The 19,683-nt window shown below is 30.6% G+C and overlaps 2 protein-coding genes across 2 annotated transcripts; both read left to right on the top strand.

Annotated features, from left to right (window-relative positions):
- Positions 1 to 11,312: 11,312 nt before the first annotated feature.
- On the top strand, positions 11,313 to 13,248 carry LOC114173766 (cytochrome P450 71D11-like). Its single transcript, XM_028058353.1, has 2 exons — positions 11,313 to 12,358; positions 12,474 to 13,248. Exons 1-2 carry the CDS (start codon positions 11,450 to 11,452, stop codon positions 13,089 to 13,091), a joined length of 1,527 nt encoding a protein of 508 aa, XP_027914154.1. The 5' UTR covers positions 11,313 to 11,449; the 3' UTR covers positions 13,092 to 13,248.
- A 3,407-nt stretch (positions 13,249 to 16,655) lies between these two features.
- Positions 16,656 to 18,861, top strand: LOC114173767. Its single transcript, XM_028058354.1, has 5 exons — positions 16,656 to 16,685; positions 17,048 to 17,410; positions 17,509 to 17,742; positions 18,208 to 18,328; positions 18,658 to 18,861. Exons 2-4 carry the CDS (start codon positions 17,324 to 17,326, stop codon positions 18,313 to 18,315), a joined length of 429 nt encoding a protein of 142 aa, XP_027914155.1. The 5' UTR covers positions 16,656 to 16,685; positions 17,048 to 17,323; the 3' UTR covers positions 18,316 to 18,328; positions 18,658 to 18,861.
- The last annotated feature ends 822 nt before the right edge of the window (positions 18,862 to 19,683 follow it).

The raw sequence follows: 19,683 nt of genomic DNA, 5'->3' as shown, positions 1-19,683 counted from the left end.
TATATATATATATATATATATATATATAATATAATATAATATAATATGTGTGTGTGTGTTTTTTTTCTATTGAAAAATTATCTTTGGTGGTCAAGTAGTATCCACTAGCAAGATGTAATTTTCGGAATTAATAGTATCTTGTTGACAATATCTTGATAATATGTTCATGTATTTTAATACACTCGATAAGAGAAGAAAATGAGAAAGAAATTCAGATATAATTAAAGAGAAGCACAAGAAAGATATTTAAGAGAAAATATTAAAAGAGAATGTAAATTCTTATTTTAAATAACCTATGTTAAAATTCTTAAAACTCTGAATAAATCTACTATAAATATAAGAAACTAAATTGGTAGAGATATTATTACCATACCCATATTTAAATTGTCTACAGGTGCTCACTACATTGGTTTGTTCGACCTTTTATAGTTTCATCTTTGTAAGATCTACTTTATTTTTGTCCTAAATGTTTAAGGGCCTAACCTATTCTATTGGGCCTAAGGCTAGCCTTTAGGGTGCCCAAAACCCTTTTCCAGCCTTAACTCCCTCACTCTGTCCCATTCTAAGAAAACAGGAACCCTTTCCCTTTCCACTACTGAAGTAAAGAGCTCTACTAGGGTTTCAGTGAACTCCTACCTTCCTCCAAGCTTGTAGTGCGTCTTCCCTCTGCGTAAGTAGAGCTCTAAACCCTTGAAACTAATTTTTTGTTCCATTTGAAATCTTTGGTTCCACTTTAATCTCTATTAGGATCTCAGTTTCGTTTTTCTTGTTCTTTCGTGCCAGCTCCGTAAGTTACAATGGAACTATGGTGTTCTCCCTTGTGTGTTGTCATTGATTTTGCAACTGTTCAGGTAAGGGAAGCTAAGATTTTTGTGTTTTCTTCATAGCTACCTATTTTAAGTTTTGTTTCGTGTTTATGATGCTTGTGGGCTGTTGTGGTTGCTTGGAATAATGATAAATGTTGTTTGGTTTCGAATGCCTGGCTGTTGCACACGTGAATAGTGGTAAGAATTGGTATTCTTGCACAAGCGAGCACGTCTCGCCTAGGCGAGACTAGCAGAAGCTTGCCCAGGTTCCTACTCGAACTATCGCTCAGGCAACGAGCCTTTGTTTTGAACGATGAGCAATCTCACTCAGGCGAGGAGGTCTCGCCTAAGCGAGAAATCACAGAAGCCACTATTCCACTACTCGAGCTCATGCCTAGGCGAAAAGGGCTTGCCTGAGCGAGAGAACCTCTCTCGCTTGAGCGAGGACTTCTAGCCTGAGCGAGACTGGGACAAGTTTCGTGTTCTAGTTATGATTTATTCTCTAATGTGGTTGCTTGCCTGCTTGATAGAGTGTTATACCATGAATTCATGAAGTATGAGCCATGTATGTTGTATGAGATTAAATGAGAATGAGATTTTGTTATGTTGAGTATGAAATAGAAAACATGAATTATTGGTTGGTTGGTTGGATATTGGCATGAGATTGTTATGCATGATAAATCTGTGGTTGGTTGGAGAGACATAGCTATGATATGAGATTGACGTAATTCCATGAAACTCTTGGTGAGATTTCATGGTGGTGTTGGATGTGATGGACGTAATTCCATGAACCTCTTGGTGAGATCTCATGGTGGTGTCGTATATGATGGACGTAATTTCATGAACCTCTTGGTAATGTTTCATGGTGGTGCCGTAGTGTATATAATTAGGTAAGGATTCAAGTAAGGATTGCATCCTAAAACTCTAAAGAGTCAGTTAGTCTCACGTAGAGCGGACTGACTCGAGCGGTGAGAGTAGCAGGAGGCCCTAGTCTTTGGCAGGATAATGACCTTAGATGTTTGAAGGCTAACCTTGTCCGTGGTAGGGTGAAACCCATTGGCAATGGCTCTACATAACAGTAGAGGCCACCACAAGTGCAAGCATCCAGTGAATTTGACTGATTATATGTATCTGGATAAATCGAGTCTTAGAGTCTTGCTTGTTTGCTATCACATGCTTCGATGATTGATGTGTACTAGCTTTTAAATTGCATGCTAAATTGTATGATAAAGATATTTTTACTCTAGCTTGCCCTTCTTCTTATGTCTGTCTTCTTGTATGGTTTTTCCTTTTTGCAATGATCACTAATTCCTTGGTGTGAGCAAATATGGAAACCCCTAGTGATCATAGTGACAATGGGGATGATGTAGCTTAGATGGTCATGGCTTGATGTTGGACTCATGTTTTGAAGGACCTTTGTTATATTGTAATCTCTTACTCTATGAGCAAGCTTTTCGTCATCTGTTGAGACTGTTATTCTTTTTGTTCTAGCATTGTGTGTCTCTGTTTTGATGTGAGTATATTTGGATGATTGTAAAATCCTTTATACTTTAAATATCATGCCCTTTGGATATTATAATTTATACGATGTTTTATTTAATTAGATTTATCTATTAAATGGGACGTTATAATCTTTCATTTGGATTTTCATATATCGGCTTGCAATGGCGCCAAACACATACCACCTTGCAATGACACCAAACACTATAGCTAATGTGATAACTTTCTATTCAAATTCAGAAAAGTTGTTAAAAAAGGTTCTATTCACACACCACTGAAATGTTATATTTTGTTTTGGTTTTGTGGGATGAAGTTCTTTTTTCCCCTGCATTCTCTCCCGGTTGACTTTCTCAAACTCTAGGTTTCTATTTTGTCATTTTCATTTTGCTATTAAGGTTGTCTTCGACTTCATCAGGTAATTTCTTTGTTTTCATCTTCCTTTCGGCATTGTTTTGGTGTGATGGATGGTCTGCTTTTTCTTAAAATTTCTCAAAGTTCAGCTTTATCTTTTTTTTTTTTTATTATTTTGGCTTTTGTGGTTAAGGTTCTATTTTTTTCTGGAACAATTTTTTTTTTTTGTTTTCATTTATCTGGGTCATTTTTTTACGGTTGTTGTGGTTTGACGTTTTATCTTTGATCATCTTTCTTAAAGTTTAGGTTTTGTTTTTGTTTGGCTTTTTCTTATAAGGTTTTATTCAGCTTCAAAAACTGATTTCTTTGTTTTGATTTTGGTTCTTCCTTTGTTCGTATTATTATCTCTTTTTTATTTTGCTTTTGTTGTTAAGGTTTTATTTTAGTTGATCATATATTTATTTGTATTTATTTGTCTGTTCTAATTTTTTTAGTGTTTATGGTCGTTTTGGTTTTCTTATAATGTTGTTGTGTTACCGTATTTTCATGTTATCTTTGAAATGTGTTTATGTTTTGTTTTCATTTATTTTTATTTGTATTTTTCATTGTTGGTTGTTTGGTTTGCGGTTTTTACTGTTTAAGTTTTGTATCCTTCGTGACGTAATCATTTGTTTATTTTTTGCTTGACCATTGTTTTTGTTTGATTGTTTTTGTGTTTTAATGTTTTTTATGGTACGGGTATGTTAAAATGTTTTTGTGGTACCGTATTTTCTTTTATATTTGAATGGCTATATGGTTTGGTTTACTATTTATTTTTCTTTGTTACAGTATTCTATCAATAGATGATGTTGTTTATACTTTTGTGATTTTTCGAAGGTTATAATAGTGAAGTTAGATATGATTAAAGATATTGATGATAAAAAGGAGATTCTAAAATTTGGTGTGAGAGTAGTTGATCACTGACATATCCATAATCATGATTCAAATGTGTACTTTGAGATAATTTTGATTGATCAGAAGGTGAATAATAACAAAGTTGTGTTTTATCCTTTTTTGTTTATTGAAGTTGTTTATTTATAAATTTTTGGGATATCTAATATCCTTTATTAAGGAACACTATGCATTATATAGTTAAAAAAAAATTTGATATGTAAGATGACAAGTTGATAAGAAGGGAAACATATATCATGCACAATCATTATTTCCAATAATGAATAATAAAAAAATATCTTCTGTAAAATAAATATCTGCAAAAGGAAAAACGTGCGTACGAATCAAAATCTAGTTATAAATAAAAAACTGAAGTTGAAAGCCTCCATCATGGAACTAGATGAAGTACACCATCGAAACTCTGACCACTGCCTTTGAAGAAATTTAGAACATTGGAACTGATGTTGAAGATACAGCGATGAGTTTGTTACTACTTAGCAACCCAAAACAAGAAGTTTTAATTAGAAGCAAAGACCATGTATTAATATTTTACCTCAATTTATAAAATATGAATATGGATATGATTAGAAATAATATAAATAAGTGCGTGTGGAAATACATAGATATATTAATCTAAAATTACAAAACATGACGATGTATATATGTATATTACGTCTTAAAAAAAAGTTTAATTTATTGCATAAAAAATAAAATTCAAATTTCAATGATAGGACTAACAATTTTGTCTTCAAATGAAAATAAGAAAAACATATTTAAATTAAAAAGAAAGGAACTTAATATAATTCGAAGTAAAAAGAAAATAACCTTATTTAAATTGAGAAGAAAGACATAATATAATTAAAATGTTTGATACGGTATAAACAAAAACACATTCATTTTATATTCTATTTTAAAATAATATTTTAATTAAAAGTTAAATGTTTGCTAAAATATATCCTAGATTGCAAAAGTAAATAAAAATCTCTTATTAAAGGCTTGAAAAGTTCCAAGCCCAAATTTATTTTCCACAACTTATTCTAAGTTTAGATTGACAAAAAATGCCATATTTGGAGAGAATAGAAGTGAGAGGGAACCGAGAAGTAGTGAATCCAGAGAGAAAATTTGAGTGTTGAAAGGGAATAGAAGTGGAAGCTTTGAATATAAGAAGAATCCATTAGGATTTGCTTTTAGAAGTGAGGAAACCAGGTAATGAGAGTTATCCTTACATGTTTATTTTTGTTTAATTTTGTATTGGATGATGATTGACATGAATGGTTGAGTCCCCTTTCAATTCGCACTATTTTCATAAAAGTCTAGGTTTCTGCTCGAAAATCGCTTGGCGGCTAAGAAGGTCCCACCAGGCGACACAACCATTTTTACATGGTTTTCTGGGTTATGTGATGAACCGCCTGGCGGCAATGAAGGACCGCTAGGCGATATGCACTAAAATCGCATAGTTCGAAGTGTTTTTGATGTTTTTGTGATGTGTTTGGCATTCTGCAATTGTATGATCTTGGTAACATGTTTGTTGGCATAATTGGATGATAATGTACGCTGTTGGGGGAGATTTGATAAATTGGGGTTTGTGGGCAAATACGGGATTAATATGGGTTTAGGTTTGAGTGTAAATTTATAATGAGTAGAAGTTGGAAAATTGATAGTTGTAATGTTGGTTTGGATGAATCAAAATTTGAATGCATGATTGGATGTGTGAATATTGTGGTTTAGTTGCATCTGGAATGTTGATTGCAAATTGAGTTTTTGGGTTTTTCCAGTAGGTGCAAGGAAATCTGGAATATCTAGAATCCTGATGCACCGCCTGGCCATAGATAGGTGCCGCCAGGCGATGAAGGTTGGCCAACGCTCAGTTTTCGGTTGGCTCAATGGGAAAATGAACTTGGGAATTATTGGGTATGTTGTTGATTTGAATAATGCATGATTGTATGATGTATAGGTGTTCAATTAGTGGCATTTATGTAATGGGTTAAAGTTACATATTTAAATGTGGAACTTGTATTGGTTGAGTCATGGATTGTGAAAAAGAGTAGAAGGAACACTGTTAATATTGATAAACTGAGTTTATATCTTAAGAGTCTAGAAAATGGCAAATTGGAGGCTTTTCACTTATAAATATGTGAACTACTAAATGAATAAAATAATTGTTGAGATAGTATATGTGTGTGGGATGTCCATAGGGCTATATGAATTGTGAAATGAGGTATGAGCTATATGCGTGCATGAGTATTATCAATTATTGATGGTGAGATTGTATGACTGATGGACTTAAGATCTTATGGTTCAATACATGTTTAACTACTTCAATTGATGCATAATTTTAAGTGGAATTGCTTGAGTATTTATAGTTCATTGTCCTTAAGGAATTGTGATGATGGGATCTGTAGCATGAGAACTGTAATATTATGAGTTTAGTATTCTGGTTGTGTGATTGATAGGCTTGGGTGTGCTAGAAAACGTGTTGTTGTGCCTAAATCAATAGAAATCTGATTTACTGGTGTGGTGCCTGGTGGCAGGGGATGCTCTACCAGGCGATAAGCCACCAACAAAGGAATCACTGAGAGCGTGGCGCCTGGCGGCAAGGAATTATTGCCAGGCGGTTTGGAGCATGTTTTCGCTTGGCGGTGCTTAGGCAGCGCCAAGCAATAGTGTAGGGGCAAGGGTCTATTGCAGATCGATTTTCATGGAGGATCTTGATGGCTTTCTCAAGGATATGTTGGATTAGTTACGAGCGGGGAGGTTCGTAACAGAGATGTGAGATGCATGATTGATGCGGGCTGGGAGGTCCGTATCTTCTGTACTCTTGTGTGGGGATACGAGCAGGGAGGTTCGTATGTTCTGTGCTCACACTTAAGGTTGCTATGAGCGTGGAGATTCATAGTAGGTGTTCACGGATGTTGAACTACAGGCAGGTTCGTAGAGCTGGACAAAAGGCGGGGAGGTCTGTAGGGTTGGACCACGGTAGGTTCATGGGAGCATGATAATCCCTAATGACCAATGTTGTAAATGGATCTTTCTCATATAGGTTATGAGATTGTGGTGGGAACTAATATAGAGAAGTCAATAAATTAAAATTGGCTAAGATAGATTGGGTGAGGGGTAATTATTATTATTCATTGAGTATATTATATTTTATATTCTCAGCTCACCCTTTTTGTTTGTGTTCGGCAATGATCGCGTGACTTGTCATGCGGGAGCAAATGTGAATCCAAGTGAGCATGCTGATGCGTAGGGACTGAGCGGGAAAAACTATGGGATGATTTACTCTATGTTCAATTTCAGACATTTGTAATAAACTTTATGAGGCTTTTCTCTACTATGAGCTGTAATAATGATGTCATAGCGTAATATAACTATAGCCATATAAGTTTTAAATTTTCTCGCGTTTGGAAACCTTATCTATTATCTTGAATTTCAATAAAATTATATTTATCAAGTAATATCCATTTAGAGTGTTACAACATGTATTAAGGAAGAATCATTTAAAATAAGACATCAAAGCTAATCGATGGTTTTTGGAATATAAAAAATGGATAAGAATTAAGGGTTTTGGAGACAGGGAAAAAAAGGAGACCTAGGGGTATCAATGAAAAGAGAGTGCTTTAGCTAATCAAAATTATTATCTCTTTTTGCTAGACCATGTATGAATCAACTGAAATAAGTACTAAGAGATAAAAATAGAGACAATGGAAAGGGAGAAATGTGGTAGAGTTCAGGTTATGACAATAGTACTAGCTTGTTACGAAGTCATGAAGATGTTTTTGTTATAAAATCAGTATGGGACTAGAGGAAGAGATACAAATAGGTTTAATTATTCGGATGGTACCCACTTTGGCAAATGTGTGTCAATCTGGTACCCGCTTTTTAAAAAGTGTCACTTGCATCACAATTTTTGGAAAAGTGCTTCTATTAGGTCCCTTTCCGACGAAAATGACTAACGCCGTTAACAATGTGACATGTGTTAGTCTCTGATTTTTTTCATTTATTATTATTTTTTTTCTAAAATTTTAAGTTTTTTTTTTGCAAAAAAGAAAAGAAAATGCTAGGTGTCTGATCTCTAGTGTGACATGTGGCATTGTCAGTGGCACATGTTAGTGTCACTATCAAATGTCATTGTCTTGATTTCAATTTAGTTCCCATATATGTCCCAATGCTTCAATTTAGTCCTTACTTATGTGTCTCTGATTCAATTTTCACCCAATTTTTTTTAATAATTAAAATCCATTTTTATAAAATTAAAACTAATTAAGTATAAATATTTTTACAAACATTAAGTATTGATATTTAGATTAAAATTTAGTGGTAAAAGTCATTTTTAATAAAACCAACATTAGTATAACATTCATACAAATAAAAAATTTGGTTTAAAATTAGTGAGATACAATATTTTTCTATTTTAAAAAAAAGTAATAATTAACAAAAGATGAGTTAATAATATACAATAAAGTAATATACTAAAATGTCATTTTTAATAAAAACATATTAGTATAGCATTTATACAAATAATAAATTTTGTTTGAAATGGGAGAGAAACAATATAAATATCAGTACTTAATTTTGTAAAAATATTTATACTTAATTAGTTTTAATCTTATAAAAAATGGATTACAAAAATTATTTAATTATTAAAAAAAATTGGAACAAAATTGAATGAGATACACATAAGTAGGGACTAAATTAAATCAAGAAGACATATATGAGGACTACATTGAAATTAACACAATGACATTTGATAGTGACACTTACACGTGACATTGCATTGCCATGTGGCATTATCGGTGCCACGTGTCACACCAGATGATGTGACCCCAACAAGGCTTATAGCATTGGGCCAACGCTTAGGCTCATTCCTTTTAATTTCTCTTATTTTTCTTTATTTCTTTTATTAAATAAATGTTTGTCTAATGGAAGGCTACAGTAGAAGAACATACATATATGGGAAATGGCAATGGTACATTGACACAATGCCATTCATTTGACATCATTTTTTATAATGGAAAGTAAAGAATATCGTGTCAAATGAGTGTATAATTGTGTCAGAGTATTTTTTTCCTATGGGAAAGGGGAAATAAGGAAGGTCAATGTCTTAGGGGTAGGAAACAAGGGAATGGAGTATGTATAGTCGTAGGTTTATGGTATTTAATGGGGTTCCAAGATGCAATCGTATAATTTTTGTCTATAACATTCCTATTCTACAAACTTAAGCAAAAACAAGTTTTGTAATGGTAATGATGTTTGATGACTTGTTCAACACAACAATAGACTTATATGCTTGTAGTTAGATCCTTATAAGCAAACTGAGATATCTTACATGTTCTGGAATGTTCTACTATTATCATATGGTGTCATATATAACATAAACATGTGATGTCTGACATTTATAAGTGATTTGATTGGGAAATGGATTCAGTGACTTGGAAGAAGTCATGTAACTTTAGTTAATTTTACTCAATTTTTAACTATTTTTTTAATATATTTTTATGACACTAGTATTTTGACACCATTCTTTTTTACTACCATTTGACACTACCCCTTATTACTATTTACTTTCTCTTTCTTCTAAAAATATAAAAGTTAACTTTTGTTAATACTATTTTACCCTTATACAAGCTATCAAATGGTCGTCAAATGATGTCAAACAACTTTCTTTTTCTTTTTTGAAAAATTGAAGTTGGTTAGGTTCAACATATGAAAATTAATTAAAGTTATATGACTTTTCCTTAGAAAAAGTCAATGAATTCATCTCCATTTGATTGTGACTTAATAGTGCGTGATAAGTACCAACAAATTTATGATATATTATGTTATTATACTAAAAAGTGGTCTTTAAGACTAACTCAACCTTATAAAAGTGACTTTTAGGATAAATTTGCATATATTAATATATTATAATTTAACATTTTCTCTAGCAAACATAAGATATTCAATAATAACAAAGTCATATATTCATATTATCCCTCGATAATATTCCCTCTTTCCTTCTTTTAGAAATACAAAAATTAATTTTTGTTTAGACCATTTTTTCCCTGTAAAAATTGTTAAATGATAGTTAAATGATGTCAAATAACTTTTTTGTATAAAAGGGGGTTAAAGGAAGGACGTAGATTTTTCTAACTAAAAAATGAATTAATAGTGAATCTCTCTTGCAAAGTCTTTTAAATTTTCATTAAAGTTGGATAAATACTAAACTGAATTAAAATTTTATAAATTAAATTGGACTGTAATTTATTTTCAAATTTGATTGAATTATAATTTTAGTTTAGTTTTAAAAACTAACTATTACTATAATGAAACTAATCTAAACCTTAACTTATTTTCCTCAAAAGGACCTATTAGAGAAATTAACAACCATATCCTGTAACAACCAAACTAACATGTTTAAACATGAAAGAGTACTATGAGATTGGTTAGTCCGTTGTCAAGTTTCTTCACTGTTAATTACACTTAAATTACATTTAGACAAGCTAATAATAATGATAATAGTAATTTATACAATAGTTTATTTTTAGAAAATTTTATTGGATTCTGAACTTACACGGAGAGTCAATTAACAATTTTTTTCAAAAGCTCTATACATATATATGATTATAGAGATTTTAAATATATTAAATTTGTTTACTTTTATAATTTTATTATGAAATTTGTTCGTGTCTCAAAGTCTGTGGAAGTTCCAATATTTTTGTTTCATAATCTTTATTAAAAAAAGGGTTAAATATATTTTTGGTCCCTCAAGTTTTAGTGAATTTTGGAATTAGTCCCTTATCAAAACTTTATACCAATTTAGTCCTTCATCTTTCAAAATGCGTGAATTTAGTCCTTTTAACCAAATTTTGTTAAGTTTATCTAACGTTTCAAGCACATTTCATGATAGTATTTAAGTTAACATTGAAGGAAAAATGTGTCAAACAATGTAAATAATTTAAATACTATCATGAAATGCGCTTGAAACGTCAGATAAACTTAATAAAATTTGGTTAAAAGGACTAAATTCACGCATTTTGAAAGATAAAAGACTAAATTGGTCAAAAATTTTGATGAGGGACTAATTCCAAATTTTCCTGAAACTTGTGGGACCAAAGACATATTTAGCCCTTAAAAAGAATAACCGACTGGTACAAATCTACAGACAAACGAACAATTGTTTTTATTGATTTTAGTATACGAAGACTTGATTGAAAGAACTCAGTAACAAGAGTTTAGCATATATTATAACTCCAACTGGTACTTATTTTTTCTCTCTAAAGCAAACCACGTTTCGATCCTAAAAACAAATGAACAAAATGCATTTTCACAATATAAAACAATCTTCATAGTATCATGCAACCACAGATAACGATGAAAGATAAAGATGTTGACTTTTAATAATAATAATAATCAAACCGTCATCAGTTCAATATCAAATAATTAACCAATTATGAAGCCCTTCAATTTTGATTCCACAGCAAAAAAAACAAAAATAGCCAACTATGTTGCGTCAAAGCTACACTGAAAAGTCAACCTCTAACTCAATACATTCAAAGAAAGTGGGTGAGCTCTGAGTCATGAAAATCAATTAAGAATTCAATAATTCAAGCAAAGAACATAAACTGTTATATTATAGGTTTGGTGAAGTCAAGCATAGTTCTAACTACTCATTTTCTCGAAAATTTTGGTAGAGAAAAGTATGTGCAACTTGCCAAATATAAAATATAACAAGAATCATCCAAACACTGAAGCAACAGTGAAACAAAGAACATAAACTGTTATATTATAGGTTTGAGAATTATTTTCCAATTCTCACTCTCTAAGCATCTTCAATTATCACTGTCTATGCAAGAAGCAACACCTTACAATTTGTTTCCATTTCCATGGATCTTCAGATCTTTGATATGTTAGCTCCTATCTCCCTTTTCCTGCTCATGATAGTGGCACTGAAATTGGGGAGGAATCTCACCAAAACCAAGGCAAATCCAAACCCACCTCCAGGACCATGGAAGCTACCTATCATAGGAAACATACCCCATCTTGTTACTCCAACACCACACAGAAAACTAAGAGACTTGGCCAAAAAATATGGACCCTTGATGCATCTCCAACTTGGAGAGGTCTTCACTGTGGTTGTTTCCTCAGCAGAATGTGCCAAAGAGGTAATGAAAACTCATGATCTTGTCTTTGCATCAAGGCCTCTGATTCTAGCCTCAAAGATAATCGGTTATGATGCCACAAACATATCTTTTTCCCCTTACGGAAATTATTGGAGACAGCTGAGGAAAATTTGCACAGCTGAGCTTTTCACTCCAAAACGTCTCAGTTCATTTAAGCCTATAAGAGAAGAAGAGCTCTCAAGTCTCATCAACATGATTGCTTCAGAAGATGGATCACCATTCAATCTCTCTGAGGCACTGCTCACATCCAACTATGCAATAATTTCAAGAGCAGCTTTTGGCAAGACGTGCAGAGAGCAAGAAGAATACATATCAGTGCAAAAAGAAGTGCTTAAGGCTGCAGGAGGATTTGACATTGGAGATTTTTTTCCTTCTGCCACATGGCTTCAGAATTTTACTGGTTTGAGGCCTACCCTTGAGAGATTGCACAGAAAAAGTGATCAAATACTTGAAAACATCATGAGGGAGCACAAAGATAAAAAGTCAAAAGCCAAAGAAGGTCTGGTTGAAGCAGAAGAGGACCTTGTAGATGTCCTTCTAAAGTTTCAGGATGATAGTGGTGAAGATCAGGATATTTGCTTGACTGATGACAACATCAAGGCCATAATTGATGTGAGGATAATGAAAATCTTTGTGATCAGGATATTTTTTTCTTTTTACTTTTGTGTAGTGTAGGTAGAGTTATTAGATGAATTGAAGTTGAATTGATACTCACTTGTTTTTGCAGAATATCTTTGCTGCTGGAGGTGAGACATCAGCAACTACCATAGATTGGACAATGGCAGAGATGATAAGGAATCCAAGGGTGATGAAGAGAGCACAAGCTGAAGTGAGAGAGGTGTTCAAGATGAATGGAAGGGTTGATGAAACTTGCATCAATGAAATGAAATATTTGAAGTTGGTTATCAAAGAGACCCTGAGGTTACACCCACCAGCACCTCTTTTACTTCCAAGAGAATGTGGAGAAGCATGTGAGATTGATGGGTATCATATACCAGTGAAAAGCAAGGTAATTGTGAATGCTTGGGCAATTGGAAGAGATCCAAACAGTTGGAGTGACCCAGAGAGGTTTTATCCTGAGAGATTTAGTAATAGCTCTCTTGACTACAAAGGGAATAATTTTGAGTTCATTCCATTTGGTGCTGGAAGAAGAATATGTCCAGGTATCACATTTGGTTTGATGAATGTTGAGCTCACGCTTGCACTTTTGTTGCATCACTTTGATTGGAAGCTTCCCAATGGAATGAAAGCTGAGGAATTGGACATGACTGAGCAATTTGCCCTAACAGTTAGAAGAAAAGATGGTCTGTTTTTGATTCCCTCCACTGCAACACAATGCTCATAAACCAATGTTATATCCATGGTTTGTTAAGTTCACTACTGAACAAAGTGTTTGCCTTTTATCTTTTGTTGATTTCAGTAGAACTGAAAAGTTTTTAATAATGTCTCAATGATTATGGAATACTTGTAATATTGAATGATACAGATAAGTTTTCATTTCAGTGACTTGAATATTAATCAATGACTGGGAGTGCAGGATTTTTCGTCTTTCAGTTTTCAAAATTAAGTAATCTGGTCTAACTATACTTTATCATCTAATTGTTAAGAGAAAATATAAATACCATTTTTCACCTCATTATAATTTTCCGTCTGATTGATTGTTAAGCGAGAGTATATGTATGATTTTATTGGTAATAGATAATGTTAAAGTCTATTTCTAAAAAGTGTTATTACCATTCTACAAATGGAATTTCTATATTGCAACAACAATGAACCAAATTATTTAATTTTCGATAATTGTAGCATTTAAACGTATAATTATATTTTCACCGTCATTAAAATTGTATATTAATAAAAATATTAAATATGTTTTTAATCCTCAAATCCTATCACTGTTTACATTCCATTAATCAACTATCAACTGTAAGAAACGTAGCCCAGAAGAAGGTGAATTGGTATTGTGTTGATGGAGAAGATGTTAAGAGAGGATGTGGAAGATGAAATTGAAAGGTATTAGAAGGGTTTAGGGTTTAGAGTTAGGGAGTGAAAAACGAAAACGGTGGGTATGGATGTTAAAAATGTGGGTTGGGCTTCTATCGCATTTAACAAAAATGTATTAAAAGAAAAAAGGGTCTTTCTTCCTGCACCTCCAAAATTTCTTCTACACCTCCAAATTTTTTTTAAATTCCCAAAAAACCCTTTGACCATTTAAGAAAATCCGCAAACACCACACCCCCAAAATTATGTCGACTTCCGGAAGTCAAAATATATCACCGAAAGTCGATTTTCGGAAGTCAATAATGACCTCCGGAAGTCAAAATGTATCACCGGAAGTCGACTTCCGAAAATCAAAAAAAAATTTCGGAAATTTCGGAAGTCGACTTCCGGAAGTTAAAAAATATTTGACTTCCGAGAAGTCAAAGAAAAATTCTTCGACTTCCGTAAGGTAACAAATTTTTTTTTTTTAACATTTTTAATTTATTTTAGAATTTGTATTTTTTAACTTTAAATAATATTAAATAAATATAAATATAAAAATAAAAATATAAACATTAAATAAATATAAATATAAAAATAAAAATAAGTAAAATTAAAATAATATTAAACTTTAAATTACAAAAACAAAAAAATAAAAAAAATTCTGCTTCATTTAATTTTATTTAATATTTAAATTCATTTTAAAATAATAAAACTTTAAATTAAAAACAATATAATTTTTTTAATTCTTTTTTATTTTTATTAAATTTTTAATAAATTATATAAAAATAAATTTAAATTTAAAAATATAAAAAGATATATAATTGAAAAAGTTTTAAAATGTTTAAAATAACAAAACTTTAAAATTAAAAAAAATGAAAAAAAAATATATATATATATATACACGGAAGTCGACTTCCGGTATATATATAAACGGATTTTGACTTCCGTTTATATATATATACGGAAGTCCGATCCGTATATATATATTTTATTTTTTATTTTTTTTTATTTTTTTTATTTTTTTAGAAATTTTGAAATAATATAAATAAATAATATATAGATAATCAAATTTAAAATAAAAATAAATAGAAATATTTTTGAAAATCGAATTCTAGTGATATATAATTTATTTTAAATTTGATTATTAATATATGTTATTTTAAATATAATTTTTTTAATCTTTTTTATTTTTATTAAATTTTTAATAAATTATATAAAAATAAATTTAAATTTAAAAATATAAAAAAATATATAATTGAAAAAGTTTTAAAATGTTTATAATAACAAAACTTTAAAATTAAAAAAAATGAAAAAAAAATATATATATATATACACGGAAGTCGACTTCCGGTATATATATATAAACGGATTTTGACTTCCGTTTATATATATATATATATATATATATATATATATATATATATATATATTTTATTTTATTTTTTTTAAAATTTTTTTTTAATTTTTTAGAAATTTTGAAATAATATAAATAAATAATATATAAATAATCAAATTTAAAATCAAAATAAATAGAAATATTCTTGAAAATGATATATAATTTATTTTAAATTTGATTATTAATATATGTTATTTCAAATATAATTTTTTAATTCTTTTTTATTTTTATTAAATTTTTAATAAATTATATAAAAATAAATTTAAATTTAAAAATATAAAAAATGTATAACTGAAAAAATTTTAAAAATTTGATTAAAATTAAATATTTAAATTTTAAGAAAATTAAAAAATTCAAATAAAATATAAAATAATATACATGAAATATATAAATAAAATATTAATAATAATATCAATAAAATAAGTAAAAGTAAAAATAAAATTCAAAAATAATTTAAATTATAATAATAAAACTTTATAAAATATATATGTTTTATAATTTTTAATACCGGAAGTCGACTTCCGTTTGTATATATATATACGGAAGTCCGACTTCCGTTTTATATATATATATATATATATATATATATATATATTTTTTTTTTTTCATTTTTAAATTATTTAAAGTTTTATTATTTGAATTTAAATTATTTTTCAATTTTGTTTTTTAATTTTTTATTTAGTAATTTTATTATTTATTATTTTTTTATTTTTTAAAGTAATCTTTTTTAAATTTAAATGTTTTATAATTTTGTATACGTATTTTAAAAAATTAAATAAAATAAAATATATTTTTTTTTATATACGGAAGTCGACTTCCGTAATTTTTTTTGACTTCCGAAAGTCGACTTTCGGTGATGATTTTTGATTTCCGGAAGTCGACTTCCGGTGATGATTTTTGACTTCCGGAAGTCGACTTCCGGTGATAATTTTTGACTTTCGGAAGTCATATATTTTGACTTCCGGAAGTCGACATCTGAAAGTATTTTTGGGGGTGTGATGTTCGTGCGTTTCTTTAAATGGTCAAAGGATATTTTGGGAATTTTAAGATTTTTTGGAGGTGCAGAAGAAATGCTTGGAGGTGTAGGAAGAAAGACCCAAGAAAAAAAAGGGTGAAGGAGTTAAAAAAACTTGGACTATTATGCTAGGATATAAAAAATAAAAATCACTACAGCAAAATGTAATTTTAGCAGGGGATTAAGTGGGGTTTTAATAACCTTTATTCAAAACATAAGTTAGCGGAAGGTTTTAATAAACCTCGATAAGTATCATGGGTTTCTTAAGAAACCCAGTAAAATTTGAATCTTTTCTTATTTTTTTTTTTTTCATTTTTTTTTATAATTTTTTAAAATTAGACAGAGTTTCGTCATGCCAACCCTAGAAGGAAGACATCTTCTCCGCCGTTCTCTCTCGATGTTCCACCATTCTTCACCGTTCTCCGCCGTTCTCTCTTAATCTTTCACCATTCTTCTTTGATGCTTCACCATACTCCGTCGTTCTCTCTTGATGTTCCACCATTCTCCCTTGATGCTCCACCGTTCTCCCTCGATGTTTGAAGTTCAAGGTAATGAAGATTTTTCTCTCTGTTTCCAATTTCGTTTCTCTGCTTCTTATCACTCTTTGTCTTTCGATTTCATCTTTGTACTTTTAATTTCGTTTTCATTTTCATTTTCCTCGTTCGATTTTGATTTTCCTACGTTCGATTTCGATTTTACTGTGTTCGATTTCGATTCCGATTTCACTACTTTCTATTTCGATTCCTTGCTTTCGATTTCATTTCTCTACTTTTGATTTCATTTCCCTGAAACTCTGTTAGGTTATATCTCCTTTATATTTATATTTTTTTTTCTATTGATTTACTGCAATTAAACTCGTTGTCATTTTTTTCTTTCATGGACTTCTGTTCTGATGCTTGGAAATGACTAGGTTGAAGCTGCTAGATTCCTTGATTTATTTGCTGCATGTCTAAGCCATAATTCAGTGTTTTCTGGTTCGCTCAGAAAACTCACTTCAACAGAAAGATCATCTGCCCTGGGATATCTTCCCTCCATTGCGGAGTTGAAATCTGGAGCTAATTTCTTCAATTATAGCCCCTCTCTTGTAAGTTCTGGCTTATCTGAACTCCCTAAATGCAGGCTTATTGAGGAAAAGAGTATAGAAAAACCTGTGAAAGGTGCTCAAAATAACTATGAGCTTCTTCTCATGCCCCATTGGTTTAGTTATGTTGGTAGTCTTAAGTTATACCAACCTCTTGCCGGGATTCTCCGATTTGTGGGTTTATCTTTAGTGGTAGGTGATTTTCAATTCAATGTTCTTTTTGTCATATCCCTTACAGTGTTTATCTTTAACCTGGATTTACTTGTATTACCTTTGTTTGTCGCTGGCAGTCTTGGTATGACAGGCATGGTTCTGGACAGTTATTGAGGCAAGCTAGCACAGCTGCATGCATGCTAAATGAGATAATATTTGGTATATCGGAACGAGCAAGTAATGATTTTGCTAGTATATTTCATAATTGTGCATTTCATACTTCTTTCTGGAAGATGCCCAAGGATAAAGGTGTAAGGAGTTATTTAGTTGAGTGCATTGGTGGGATCTTACATGAGTATTTAGCTGCTGAGGTATGGAATGTTCCAATTGATCGTGGAACTGCTGACTTGTGAATTGACTTTAAAGACAAATAAATAATTTATTACCATTTTCACCCATGCTTGAACACACCCTACGTACACTTGTTTATATGTATATACTTCAAATCAAATAGTAATATTTTTTTTCTTGTTTTTAGTAAATACATTATATATAACCAAATATTTGGAATGATATTATAAATATTATTTAAATAATACTTTAGTTTTCCCATGCATAAACATATACGAAGGTTTGAGATTCAAGCATAAATGGTTTTTACGTTATAACTTATTTGGACATGTTTACTTCTTTTTTCCTCTAATTAAAAATATCAAAATAAGAATTATTTTTATCAAGATATCTTTATTAGTTAGATTGACAAGAAAAAGCAGAGACAAATTTGCGAGTAAAATAAAATAATTCCGTTACATAATATTTATGTGTTTTACATGCAGTTCCTAATGTCTACCCGATGGATTTGTTTGAACACACATGGATCTTCGACAGACTTGATCGTCTTGGAATTTCAAGATATTTTCAGTCAGGAATCAAAGACTGCGTGACCTATGTTTCAAGGTGTGTGAGATGTTAATGAGTACCATTATAATTAAGAAATTAAAATTAAATGGTATGTTAAAATAGAAAATATTTGGTTTACCTGTTACACTTTATATTAAAATCAATTAATAGTTGGAGCTATTTCACCACACTTATGTAATTATGTAATGAGATGAATTCTTTGGTCAATACTATGTTTTATTAACTGTCAAAGGTGGCGGCTTATAAAACCATCCACTCAGAAAAAAACTGTCAAATATTATATTATATATATTATCAATGTGTTATGAGCTTTGACTTTACATATTACGTGATACTAACATATGTGTTTGTCTTATTTTTTAAAGACCACCAGAAGATGAAGAAAACATCAACCAAATGGAGAAACAAATGACTCAGATCAAGATTGATACAGAAGAATCTTATTAGACTTTCATTTTATTTGACTTTATAACAAGTATAACAAAGATATTATAATATTTCAGTAGTTTGAATGTTTAAACTTTATTATTTATTTTGAACTTATAGACTATGTTCCTTGTTTTTATGAATGTTATATCTAGTTATAAACAAATATCTAAATGTTAGAATTTTTTCATATCATATGTTGTATGAATTATAGGCACTCAAAAAGTATAATAAATAAAATTAAGGGAATTTAAAAAGTAAAAACATCAATAAATAATGAATTGCATTGTAGGGGTAAAGAATGAACTTTCAATACTATTATACAGTATAAAAGATTTAAAACTACATACAAGAAATAGGTACTAAGGGTTTTAAAATATTAGATAAATACCAGGGATTACCAGGGGTTTCGAAACCGTCGGTAATTATCAAGGGTTTCGAAACCGCCTATAATTACCAGGGTTTCGAAATTGCCGGTAATTACCAGGGGTTTCAAAATCGCCGGTAATTACTAGGGGTTTCAAAACTGCCTGTAATTACCAAAGGTTTTGAAACCGCAAGTAATTACCAGGGGTTTGAAACCGCCGATAATTACCAAGGGTTTCAAAACTGCCGGTAAGTGCTGCTTTACCAAGGGTTAGTGAAAACTGTCGGTAATCTGTTAACGACGCTGATTTTTCTAGGGAAAAAACAAACCGTCGGAAACTCCTTTAACAGGGGTTAAAACCCCCGGAAATGCCATAAATAACCTTTAATAAAAATTGTTTTTGTTGTAGTGAATAATGGTCTAATTAGGTAAGAATTGAGGCCAAAAAAGAAAAAAACAAGTATAAAAATGAAAGTTATCTCTCTTATTTTAGAAAAGTTTGAACCAAACAAAACAATCCATTTTTGTTTGTTTTATTTATTTTAATTTAAAATTATTATTTTCCCCCTTATTTCTTAGTACATAATTTTAGATCTTT

This window comes from Vigna unguiculata, chromosome 2 (genome assembly GCF_004118075.2).
Source record: "Vigna unguiculata cultivar IT97K-499-35 chromosome 2, ASM411807v1, whole genome shotgun sequence".
In the NCBI taxonomy this organism is placed as follows: Eukaryota; Viridiplantae; Streptophyta; class Magnoliopsida; order Fabales; family Fabaceae; genus Vigna; species Vigna unguiculata.
This window is presented reverse-complemented; position numbering and strand designations above follow the sequence as displayed.

Bases quoted from the DNA above. Each gene is read 5' to 3' on its own strand.
- LOC114173766 (XM_028058353.1), top strand. From the start codon at position 11,450: ATGGATCTTCAGATCTTTGATATGTTAGCTCCTATCTCCCTTTTCCTG. The intron at 12,359-12,473 runs GTGAGGATAATG...TTGTTTTTGCAG, and splicing joins ACATCAAGGCCATAATTGAT to AATATCTTTGCTGCTGGAGG.
- LOC114173767 (XM_028058354.1), top strand. From the start codon at position 17,324: ATGCCCCATTGGTTTAGTTATGTTGGTAGTCTTAAGTTATACCAACCT. The intron at 17,411-17,508 runs GTAGGTGATTTT...TGTCGCTGGCAG, and splicing joins TTGTGGGTTTATCTTTAGTG to TCTTGGTATGACAGGCATGG. The intron at 17,743-18,207 runs GTATGGAATGTT...TTTTACATGCAG, and splicing joins ATGAGTATTTAGCTGCTGAG to TTCCTAATGTCTACCCGATG.